The 12,269-nt window shown below is 36.5% G+C and overlaps 1 protein-coding gene across 6 annotated transcripts in view; it reads right to left on the bottom strand.

Moving 5' to 3' along the window:
• The window catches only part of PIK3C2G (phosphatidylinositol-4-phosphate 3-kinase catalytic subunit type 2 gamma), a 272,235-nt gene that overhangs the window by 37,875 nt on the left and 222,091 nt on the right, over positions 1–12,269 (bottom strand). For 5 of the 6 annotated variants that reach the window (XM_015867894.1, XM_015867905.2, XM_032445931.1 and 2 more), the window contains 3 exons: positions 8,376–8,568; positions 7,706–7,827; positions 2,151–2,259 (listed from right to left, as the gene is read on the bottom strand). In XM_015867894.1, the coding sequence (XP_015723380.1) occupies positions 2,151–2,259; positions 7,706–7,827; positions 8,376–8,568 (424 nt within the window). The remainder of the gene's footprint in view (positions 1–2,150; positions 2,260–7,705; positions 7,828–8,375; positions 8,569–12,269) is intronic. The other variant, XM_032445932.1, reaches the window with a different exon arrangement.

The raw sequence follows: 12,269 nt of genomic DNA, 5'->3' as shown, positions 1-12,269 counted from the left end.
TCCCAGCAGGAGAAGCATATTGAAGTAAAAAATAATGATTCAGTGTTTATAGAGTTTCAATAATTCTAACAGTTATCATCTAGAACTGCAGGCTAAATGTATGTGGTTAGCAAGCTGATTTCCAGCATACAACAGCACTTCATAGACAGAAACAATCTGCTTATTACTCCATTTATTATCATGTGCCCTCCAAGGGCTGCATACCAGCAGCTATACAGTTTTCTTAGGCACGTAATTGTTTTATTCTCCTCACAGTTTATAGGCTGTACCAGACTTGAATGGCTTTCAGCTACTGAACAGTCCAGCATGACTGTATAGCTCCACTGGACCAGTGAGCCACACCAGCATTTCTCAAACAGATCCGCTCACAGTTGCCTACAAATACCATTTTCATGGTTGTGTCCTAGTATTTCAGCAGCAACACTGGAAAAATTCACCCAGCTCTGCAATCATAAAGGGAGGAGATGAGGAATTAAGCAGCCCATTCCGAGGCAGCATGCTCTAACTGATTATTAGACTTCACAGACCATGGAGCAGGAGGGAGAGGAGAGCATCTGGGCATGACTGGGAAATGTTTTTATTACTATCCCACAGCTTTAAACAGTTTAATTTTACAACCACAGATCAGGCTTCAAGACAGCAATACTTGGTCCAAGTTGAAAATTCATGTACCTTACAGGAGCTCAGAGCACAGCAGAAGATAGAGCGCTGTCCATTTCTAGGTCACTGGCTTATTTGTGTTTTTCCTCAGCTGTGACCAAAAAGTGATAATGCAAAACAAACCCATGAGTCTACCTTGAGTGACAGAAATTACGCAACAATTAAACTCAATCTGTGCAGTTTGTTTAGCAAAGTCAGTTACGGGAGTCAAACACCCAAGTCAGCTGTCTGTGTTAAATTAGGTGCAACTCTGTGAAACACATAAGACCTATCACTCGAAAGTCTTCTCAATTTCAGCCCAGCACAGAATTTTTATTAATGCTAATAAAACTCATGTTTGCTTTCCATATGGACAATTTCCTTTTTAATCCCCACTACACAGACACATCTGGGAAAGTTTACATAGGTAGGCATTTTTTTCCCTCCTACAAGATGCTTGCACATTTGAAGAAAAAAATATCCCACTATACCCCCCTTACTCTAGACTGTTGGTACTATTAAACCAAACCAGACTGATTTTGTGCCGTAGCCCTGAGGCCACGGGAGATGACAAGTCCCATATGGCAGAGACCCAAGCTCTACTATAGAACATGTTACCAGTGAAATAGCAGGGAGATCATGCCCTGGCTCCATTAATTTACTAGCCTCTATATAACCTCAGGATCTAACAAAAATCATTGCTTTTTACTCTCCACCCAATAGTTTTCCTGACTACTGATGGTCAAAGGAAGACACTTTTCTCTCAGACTCTGGTGTTGCTGTCAGTAATTGTCAACTCAACTTCTGAAGTGATGCAACAAAATTGTTTAACACTGTGCTGAGGTACAAGAGACATCTGAGATGCTCTAGGTTCTGGCTTTCACAATGCTGAGGTGCATAAAGGAGACAATGAAGAGTCTGTTTTAGTCACTATTGATACTTTCCACTTTGAAATAGGAGGAAAACACGGAATCTCAGAAAGCAAGAATAAATAAAAACCTGACAAATTTAATGGACATGATGTATCATTTTGATAGTAATGAAATATCCTGATTTCCATTTGTTTGTAAAACTATTTCTTAGATATGTTACTTAAATTTTGAAATGAGGAGTGTTTATGGCCTGAAAGAATAAAAATTCTCATTTTAAAACTGTCAAAATTGGACTTCTTCAATATTTCAAAATGTACTCCTCTTTTAGACATTATATTCCTCAGAACCTACTCCTTACTGTCAAAAATACAGTGAATCATTACTTTTGGATGGCAGCAAAGGAAGAGAAGTTATTTTGAAGAATATCCTGCCTGAAAAATAAAACCATTTTTCAGTCACTCTTGTTTTGTCTTAAGCTCTGCAGTATGTTGCAATGGCTTCATCTCAAAATGACTGCATTAGAAGTGTCATCTATGGCATTTATTTTTTTCAAATCATGCAGTGGAAAGCTTCCTGATTCTTTTCATACAATGCTACTGAAAGCCACATGCAAATAAAACAAGGATTGGAAGCGCTCACGTTTGCTAGTTTTCTGGATCCATTTAATAGCTGCTTCAGGTAGAGATTCAAATCCTTCACTCTCTTATGTTCAAGATCTGTAAAAGGTATATGCCATGAGTGGGGAAACCTGCAAGAGAAGAATATTTGTATTTATTACTCTTGTACTCTATTTGCTGAAAATATTTCCGTCTCTGTTTAACAGAATGATGTTAAATCTTTCCAAGATATTTTGCAGGTAGATAAAGGGATGAGTACAGTTTCCACAGGACTGTATACCCTTTGATTCTCATTCTTTTCTGATGAAAATTTGATGATACTCTTTTTCATACTGTAATCTTTTTCTGTCTAAATAAATTTATTCTAAACATGTATGCTAAAAGCACTATAAGGCAATTACTTGTGTATTATTGCATCTAAATACTTCTAAAAGTTTGTCCTTTATGATGCTAGGAAAACATTTTGCATAGTGCATAGCACAACAGATCTCTGATCTCAGCTCAAGGCTCATGCTATTCAAAGCCTTGCATTACAATACCAAATGCCTAAACCTTACAGCATGACATTTTATATTATTTTATATTACTGCTTGTTGTTGTTGTTGTGTTTTTTTGCCTTAATATTTTGAGTGTAGATAAGTGTTTTTCAAAGCAGGTACCTGATCCCATATGCAGTTTCAGGCACGACCACAAGAAAAGTAATATATGAAAACAAACTATCATTACAATAACAAAATCAATCCCAACAAAAGCAATAACAGTAATAATAGCCATGTTCCATAGAATTTTTATTAAGATGAATTTCACTTCAATTTTCTAAATAAACAATGTAGTGCCAGAGTGGTCTTAGGTCAGTTTTCAAATGTTATGAGGAAAATGTCAAAATCCAACATTTTTTTCACTTGAATCATCTTTGTGTTTTAGAAAAAAACATATATTAGATTAGTTAAAATGTTAGCATTTTAGCAGTCATAGATTCTCAAAATGGCTTGGGTTGGAAGGGACCTTAAAGCCCACCCAGTTCCATTCCCCTGCAATAGGCAGGGCTGCCACCTGGCAGATCAGGCTGCCCAGGGCCCCATCCAACCTGGCCTTGAGTACCTCCAGGAATGGGGCATCCACAGCTACCTCACAGGGCAGTACGCATCAATTTACATTAACTTTGCCCTGACAAGGGCTACTTCTTACAGGCTGAAGAAGCATTTGAAAGGCCATCAGTGCTAAATTGCATGTAATGGGTTTTATGGTATAGATCACCAATACTGGGATTGTTAAAATAATATTCTGCTTTATGCCCACTAATCTATGGGATACAGAATAATAGAAGCTTTGATCTGGCCATATTTCATTGCCACTTTAAATACTTAACAGTGTGCTGCTTACAAGCATCTTTTTCCTGGTACAACCTGATTTATCCAGCAGATCTCAAGAGATATCTGAAGGCTTCAGACAAATGACTAAAGAGGCAGCTAGCAGCAAAATATGTTGCAAAGAGACACTTGGACGGCCTTTTGAAAGACAGCTGGTCAGCTCCTACTTTGAACGGGTTTTACACAATTCCACAGCTCAGTGATAAGATGTCATCAGCTTTTCAAAAGCCAGCCAGATAGTAACACATGGAGCAGTGGATTCCCATCCCCGGGGAGGAACACCGGCCAGCATTGCAAACCACCCAGCTGTAAAAATGGCACAGCAGCCTCACCTACTGAAGATAAAATGACCAAAGATGATTAACCTACACATTTTTTTCTCACCAAGAGATTCAGTGTAATTAGATTTCATGAATTATAATTAGACCTGTTGCTTTTTTGTTTGTTTGTTTGTGTGTTTGTTTGTTTTTAAATTTATTCTTTTAAAGCTTGTTTTGTAACTCTTTTAGGAGAGGACAAATCTTCACATATCTTGTGTAATACTTCTGAGGGAGAATTCAGCGCTGCCATAATTTAGTCTGTAATTAAAATGGGAAAGGGCCAGGATGATAGTGGCATATTGTATGTATGGCCTTTTCATTATTTTTTCCTATAGCATGGAAAGTTCGGGGCTTAGTTAGGCACTGTACAACTTAATGAGAGTCAGTTCTTGCCTCAAAAAATTACAACGATAGGATGCAATGGGGCAGGCAATGTGCCATGACCCAAGATCCTCATGTATGTGAACTGTACAGACAAAAATAGAACACAGGTCATTTGTCATACATAGATAGCCTGTGAAAGTTCTGGGCTCCTCTGTGGCAGAGAAAGGATTTCTTTCATAAGATGGTAGTGAAGATCTGTTAGGAAGCAGCATAAAATAAATTAGGCTGTATGATACAAAGAGAGGACTCTGGCTATAAAATGTTGGCACTCAAAAGATGCAGCCTAAGCATGGTGGCCAAAATGACGACAGATGCATCTGTAACTTCAGAGACGCTGCTGATTGATGGCACCCATAACTCTGTTGCAGTGAAGGACAACATGAACCTTGTAGTAGAACTGAACACTTCTTTAAAGCTCCTTCAAACATTTGCTGAATTGTGCCTGCAGCTGAAACTGATTGTGTATTTGTGAACATGTATTTGAAAAGTATGTTCCAAGTTGGTTTTCAGCTTTGGATCTGCTTTTAGGAGATTAAAAATAAATAAATAAATAAACTTCTGCCATTTTGAGACATCTTGGGTACCAGATCCCACATCTTACTGAACAAAGGAAGCCTGAAGAGCCATTTCTGTGTATAAACTATTTCACTTAAATGCTTAATTGAGTGAAAAGTGTTTTGGCCTTAAAAAAAGCTCCACAACAACACTATTAATATTCCGTCTAAAACCAAATAAGAGAGATGGTGCTAGAGTAAAAGCATTTGTTTGGGGCAGCTGTGCTTTGGATTATAAATATAGGATGACTGTTTATATACAATTTCAGATGCTGAGAACTCTGAGCATTTGCCATTGTTTTATTGAGACACAGCCAGTATTTAGAACCTCTATGAGGCAGACTCATATTGTGATATTGCCTCTTAATGAGACATAAACATATACAATTTCATGAATCAATACAAAGCAGTAACCAAGTCCTTTCTGCTAGCAGTTCCAATTAGTTGGTAATATCAGACATTTTATTTTTCAATCATACATTTTCAAATTGCTTTTGTGGTTACATTATGAAACAAGGCTTTTGCCTTGCATTGAAGCCTCTGGCATTGGCTAGTGCTGGAGGTTTGCATCATACAAATTAATGGTCTCAGACGATATGCCAGTTCCAGTTGTAACTTCCTATAAAGAAGTAGCTTATTTTTTATTATAGAAATAAAATCCGGAGTACATTAGAAATCTCCAGCCAACAAAGATATATTAAAAAACAAATCAAAGCATTAACTTTAAAGAACATTCATAGAAAGAAACATCATAAAATGTAGCAATTTAGCACAGTCTTGGGAAAGATCATTGAATGACAGTTTACTTCTGGGACTGAATTTTGGCAATAAAATGGTCTTCAGGTCTTAGACACAGCCTCATTGTATGTAGATTAACCTTCTCTGTGTTTGGGAACTTACATTTGCATTGAAAATATAAGTGATTTTAATAAAGTTAGATGTATGTGAAAAATAACTAGTACTGCTTTTTCAACTTACTACGGAGTTTCTTAAATCCATGCATTTCTGAAAAGAAATAATTTTTCCTTCAAATAGATATCCTCACTGTAAAAAAAGAAAAAGAAAAAGAAAAAGAAAAGAAAAAGAAAAAGAAAAGAAAAAGAAAAAGAAAAAGAAACGAAGGAAAGAAAGGGAAGGAAGGGAGGGGAGGAAGGAGGGAAGGAAGGAGGGAAGGGAGAGGAAGAAGAGGGAAGAAGAGAGGGAAGGAAGAGCAGGAAGGAAGGAAGGAAGGGAAGAAGGAAAGGAAGGAAGGAGGAAAGGAAGAAGAAAGGAAGAAGAAAGGAAGAAGGATGGAAGGAAGGACGGACAGAAGGAAGGAAGGAAGGAGGAAGGAAGGGAGGAAGGAAGGAGGGAAGAGGAAGAGGGAAGGAGAAGGAGGAAGGAAGGGAAGGAGGGAAGGAGGGAACGGAAGGAGGGAAGGAAGGCGGGAAGGAGGGAAGGAGGAAAGGAAGAAGGAAGGAAGGAAGCGAATGGAAGAAGGAGGAAGGAAGAAGGAAGGAAGGAAGGAAAGGAAAGGATGGAAGGATGGAAGGATGGAAGAATGGAAGAATGGAAGGACGGAAGGATGGATGGAAGGAAGGAAGGAGGAAGGAAGGAAGGAAGAAGGAAGGAAGAAGGAAAGAAGGAAAGAAGGAAAAGAAGGAAAGAAGAAAGAAAGAAAGAAAGAAAGAAGAAAGAAAAGAAAGAAAGAAGAAAGAAAGAATAGAAAGAAAGAAAGAAAGAAAGAAAGAAAGAAAGAAAACCAGAACCTTAAATTGCCACTTGTTAAATATTTTATCTCACAAACTAATATTTAGTATGCACATGGCTCTAAATCAAGACTGTGAACACTTTTGGAATGCAGTGAAATTCCATTTCCCACCAAATTTTTCAGCCAGTTAATCTGGGCAGTCATAATGAGTCAAACTGGAACCAAGCAAAACTACCTCAGGTAGAGAAAAGATGCTCCAGAATTAACCAATCTAAAGGCATTTAACTAAATAACTCCCCCAAACTCAGGGGAATACCAAATTTGAATCTATAATTCATTGAATTTATTTTAAAGTCAAAATCGTTTTGATTGCGGATATTTACTTTAAGTTGAACATCAAAGATTCTTAATTTTCAGGTGCACCATTGGAATCTCAGCTTGGCACAGGTAAACTGTGCATCTTTTTATCCAGTCTTTTATAATAGATTGAGCTTGAAGTAGGTCTTGTATTAGGTGAGGCCACATGATTGTCTAGGAGACTACTTTGTTCTCAATAGAGTTTACAGTATAATAATACATATGATATTTGTAGGAAACAATTTACCAAAGCCACAGAAAATTGTTTTATAAGGAAGAGATTTTTTTATGTAAGATAGAAATATGAAGATGTGAAGACTTCAGAATATTCAAACAGAGAACGAACACATGCACCAATAAAAAGGAATAATTATAATTACTGAAATTAATGACAGCTTGTTTTTCAAGAAATGTTAAACTCTCATTATTATTGAGTGATGCAAAGCACTCAGTATGTTATTGAAGGGCCAGGAGAGCAAATAAGGTTATTGCATATTTCTCAGCTAGGGCTGAGAAAATCAGTGTACTGATTTTCCTAGGAATTCTGACTTGCATCATGAAGAAAATAAATATTATTAAATGCTTTATCACATCTTTAATTTAATAAGTACCACTTACCCTTTAATTTCAGAAATACCTGTGTCAAGAACAAACTGTTCCCCTGTTCTCCTTCCATTAAAGGAAAAAAAAAAAAAAAAAAAAAGAACAAGATATAGAATATTGTGACAGCCCAATTTTATATGATTCAGTTTCTCCTAGGCTGAATAGAAAACTTGACAGAACATGTCTCATTGCCTTTGTGATTCTAAAAATATGCCTGCCATACATTTTCTTACATTTTTATCTGTGCAGAAAGAGAACCATTTAACAGCAGAATAACATTCACTAATACGCTGCCTTACTCTGGGAGTGTATGTGATGGAAACTGCTTCTGGAGATTGCTGTGAAGTTCTGAGAACTGGTCAAACGATTTCTCCACAAAAGTGACCACATTGCAGGTTTGCACCACCTGGACTAGATATAGCTGCATTGGGGAAAGAGGAGAGGCAGAAAAGACAAATGATCAGAGGGGCACATTAAAAAATATTGTACAAGAGAAAACAAGAGGGTGATTTTTACAAAGCAAAAATTTTATTTCGTGTAGTGCCAGGAGCCAGAGAATTCAGTTTGTAATTTATATCTTTGCTGCATAGAAGGAGAAACTTGCCTGGGTAGCATACAACTCAAACACTGAAAGATCACTGCAGTGCGTGAAAACTAATAATGTGCCATTAAAGCATCATATAACAGTCTGCAATTTCTATTAGGCTTCCTAATTTCGTGCCATGCTTTCCTTCTGGATACTTTAATTAGCTCTTGATTTATTTTTCACTACTGGGCAGGAACCTTTCTCTTTAATGGCTCCCTGCTAATAGCTGTCTGCCTAGTGTTCTTTCTCTCTGCAACCTCATTGCTTATGGCACTCCTATGATCTTTTCAATGTGGCACAGACAGATCTTCTATAAAAGAGCAGGGAGAGTGTATAAACTCACAGATAAACAATTCAAGATAAATAAAGAACATGACACATACATAGTCAGACTTTTTGTTGAACCCCAAAATGGTGGCTCTTGCAATTGACTTCTCTGCATTCAGCATCATCCATTCTTGAGGGACAGTCTCTTGAGACGGAAGCTTTGTAGAGCTGGTCAGTGACATGTGTGCAAGCGTGTGGATCAAGTTATTGAGCTTGACAGGAAAGCACTCTAAACTTTCCTTTATTTTCCTGAAGAACAAAAAGAAGACACTGTGTATATCTGTTTGGCTCCTATTGATCCTTGGTTTTACAGACACAATAAACCTGCCTCACATGAATATATATATACCCATATACATATGAACTCAGCACTATTTGCAGCAATACGTTTGCAGCCTCACTACTTAGAAAACCATTTTTGCTGTAGCCTCTCCCATGACTCACCTTGGGGTAGTTACTTTTCACAAGCAGGATTCCACCATGCAAATGAGACACTCTTGTGTGTTCTGAAGGATTCCAGGGTAGAACAGCATCTGCTCTTAGCATTTACTTCTTCAACACAATAATCTCACACAGACTTAAAAGTGTTTACACAAGGCTAAGCATCTTTTACATCCAATTTGTAATTAAGCTGTGTAAGATGTCATCCTAACTCCTCTACCCAGTTCTTAAAAGATCAATAGCAATACACGAGGAGCTACTTAAGATGTTATAAAAAATAAAATAAATCTGATTTCCTAACATTTTGAGATCTTTCATCAGAAAAGACAAAATGGATAAAAAAAAATCCTAGATACACACGCAGATATGTCATGTAAACTTGTTTTAATATCAAAGTGAACTCAGTTTGAGAAATAACACTGTGAGATAATCACTGCTCTTTGAAGAATAAAATGCAGTGCTCAATAGAAAACACCCTTTTGAATTCAATTGCTGGTTAAAATGTGTTGAAAATATAAATTTTTAAAAACAATAATAATTACTTTTTTCTATTGCACTGCTTAGTTCCACAGCTCTCTGAAGATAATCTAGGTGAATTCTGATGTTATAGAACAAGTTTCAGATCATTTAGCAGGAAACCTCTATCAAAATTTCAGCATTTTGTCTTACTTTCTCCTACTTTGGACTATTTCTATCTAGCTTACAAGAGTTGACATTACCCTTAACCACCTTCATCATCACCTCTTTAAAGCTGAGCATCTTAACCTGTCATTTAAAATTAAATTCTTATTCATGGGCTTCAGTGTGTGGGTGGGATTGCATACTGCAATCAATTGAAATCAACTCCATTCATTGCATTAGCCTGATTTTCATGAACTCAGAAGTTTTGGTTAAAGACTGTAGCTTCACAGAGGCCATGATGACAAAAAGAATATCCTACCTGTAGATAGTTCCCCCGCTTGTTCAAACTAACCAGAGATACCATTCAAAATACTCTGAATTTATCATATACCAATTAGGGTTCCTAAACTAAGGAAATGAGATGTATATATTTTTCTTAATGTAATAAAACGGGAAGTATCTCTGAATTGATTTAGTTAACTACCTTATTAACTGCATTCTTAAAAAACAGATACATAAAGACTATTTAATAAATGACACAAATTAACACCCAAATTGAAAACAAGAAAATAAATCTTGTTTCAAAATATTAGTACAAAATAAATTCATTTCTGATTAGTTAAGCTGCACCTGAGATGAATACTTATTTATTTATTTATTTATTTATTTATTTATTTATTTATTTATTTTTAGAAAGCTTTTATGCATTTAATTCAATCCACAGCTTAAACACGTGATAAATCACTGTGACATGATTTAGGTATAGAATTTGTAACTTGGTCATATTGTAGCAGAGCAGTTAGGGAATTTGCAATGTTATTAAGAGTCAACTTCACTTTCCAAATGAAAATAGTTCATTTCAATTCACACAAAAAAGGCCTTTGCTTATAAATCAGTATTAATTCAGAAATCACTTCAATCACTAATATCAGAATACTGCTGTTTAAACAGTCCTCCCTCTTATAACAGAAAGCACAAAGCAGGCCATACGTCATGCTATGAACAATGAAGCTTTTTTGCAATTTTGATGACATTTCAGTATTTCTTCACAGCATGGTAGAACTGCAGTTACAGTCATCTGCGTTTTCTTTTGAAGGGTGAATTTGCTTAAGGAGACTCATCCCATAACCTTCAAAAGCTGATTCTTATTTATGGAACAGTGGTATACACAAAAACATATGCCATCTTCTTATATTTTGCAGCTCTTGTTGGTGTGGATTAGATCACTGACTCAGTTTACTACATTGTAATAATCTGATTTCCCTCTCTGACAGGATTTTTTAAGTTCATGCTAAGAATCTGTGCTAGATCTTGTTCCTTGAACAATCTGAGATGTCATCTCTTTTCTTCAGCCACATAATCTTTAGCCACAGCTGAAGAATTCGGTGAGGTCCAGGGTATCCGCTTGCTCACTAGGTTATTACCATCTTTCCTGCAGCAAAAGCTAGCTCTGTCTTCACAAAGATGTAAAAAAGTGTTTCTATGTTATTTCAGAACTCTGGTAGCCAAAGCAAGAATTAGTGTTTAAAGGTCTATAGATAGTTAAGTTGAAGTTACCTACATTAAAAGTATTAAATTCAGAGATTAAATTGAGTAAGACTAATTGTGGTTTATAATATTCCTAACACACAGCAGAAACATGATTTCTTTTCCTGCATGGTAATATTTTTTCTATTGTCATGCAGATAGATGTCTCAGAAAAATGACTTAAATATCTGGAATTTTTAACAGGTAGTGCTTTCTACTTTTTTTTTCACATGCTGAATGGACTTTGACTTTCAGATCTGGATCATGCTCTTTCTACAGAACTATCAAGTTATGATCAGGTGAAACATGCACAGACAGCTTGGTCGCTTGTGAAAACAGAAATGAATTAAAACTTTGGTTAACTTTTCCAAAATTATCTAGTAATAGCTCGTATCTTGATTTTCAGTTAGTAGTCATTTCTTACCAGAGAGGTGTTCTGGGATCTGATGCTTAGGCCTTTATGGACACACCAGACTTTCTTCCTAGCCTTTCAAGACTACACACACTCCTGATTACTTATCCAGATCTCAGTTTTGGTAGGTATGATAATAAATTCACTATCACTTTTCCATCTAGACCTGAATACAGCTTGTAGTTCAATGAGTAAAATTTATCTTTGTGGGATTCTCAGATGTTAATGAACGTGGCATTTCATTTCCTCCATGAACTTAACATGCTCCATTTTAAAACAGATTAGGAAGTGTGCCCCCAGCAGCTCTTTACAGACTTTTTCAGAACCTTACTGCCTTCAGGGATAGACCTTTTCTGATTTTTACCAACACATGTTCATGGACAACTGATAATCTTCCTGTGCCGGCTTTGTGTTTTGTGATAACTCTCAAGTTTACATCTTATTTCCCACTGTGATAGTACACAGGCAGTAATTAAGTTTTCATTACAAACTGCTTGAGTGCAGCTTGGAGAAAGTTTAGTAAGGCATTTTCATCTTTGTCATATTAGAGAAGTCACCAGCTGTCACTGGTTTTTCAGCAATTTGGAGTATTTCTTGCTGGAGTATCTGCAGCCACCTCAGAAACAGGGATTGTCTGATCAATCTGAGATTAGTGTCATGTTTTCAAAAGAGTTACTATGAATTTTCTGGTTTTGCAACAGCTGGCATTTGCATCTTGGAGTGGATATGTCTGACCTGGACACTGACAGATACTGAACGAATGATAAATAAACAGTAAAGATGGCAGCTCTCACAAGCAGAACCCTTCCTTTAATCAGGTGGCTGAGGATATGCAGTGGTGCTTTGATGGTAATAGTCAGATTTACAGTGCCTCTCTTATTTATAGGATTCTGTGAGTTAGATTGTATACTGCAGTCAATTGAAATCAGCTCTGTTTATTGCATTAGGC

The sequence above is a fragment of the Coturnix japonica genome, chromosome 1 (assembly GCF_001577835.2).
Source record: "Coturnix japonica isolate 7356 chromosome 1, Coturnix japonica 2.1, whole genome shotgun sequence".
NCBI lineage: Eukaryota > Metazoa > Chordata > Aves > Galliformes > Phasianidae > Coturnix > Coturnix japonica.
Note: the sequence above shows the minus strand (reverse complement) of the source record. Positions and strands in the feature narration are given on the sequence as shown.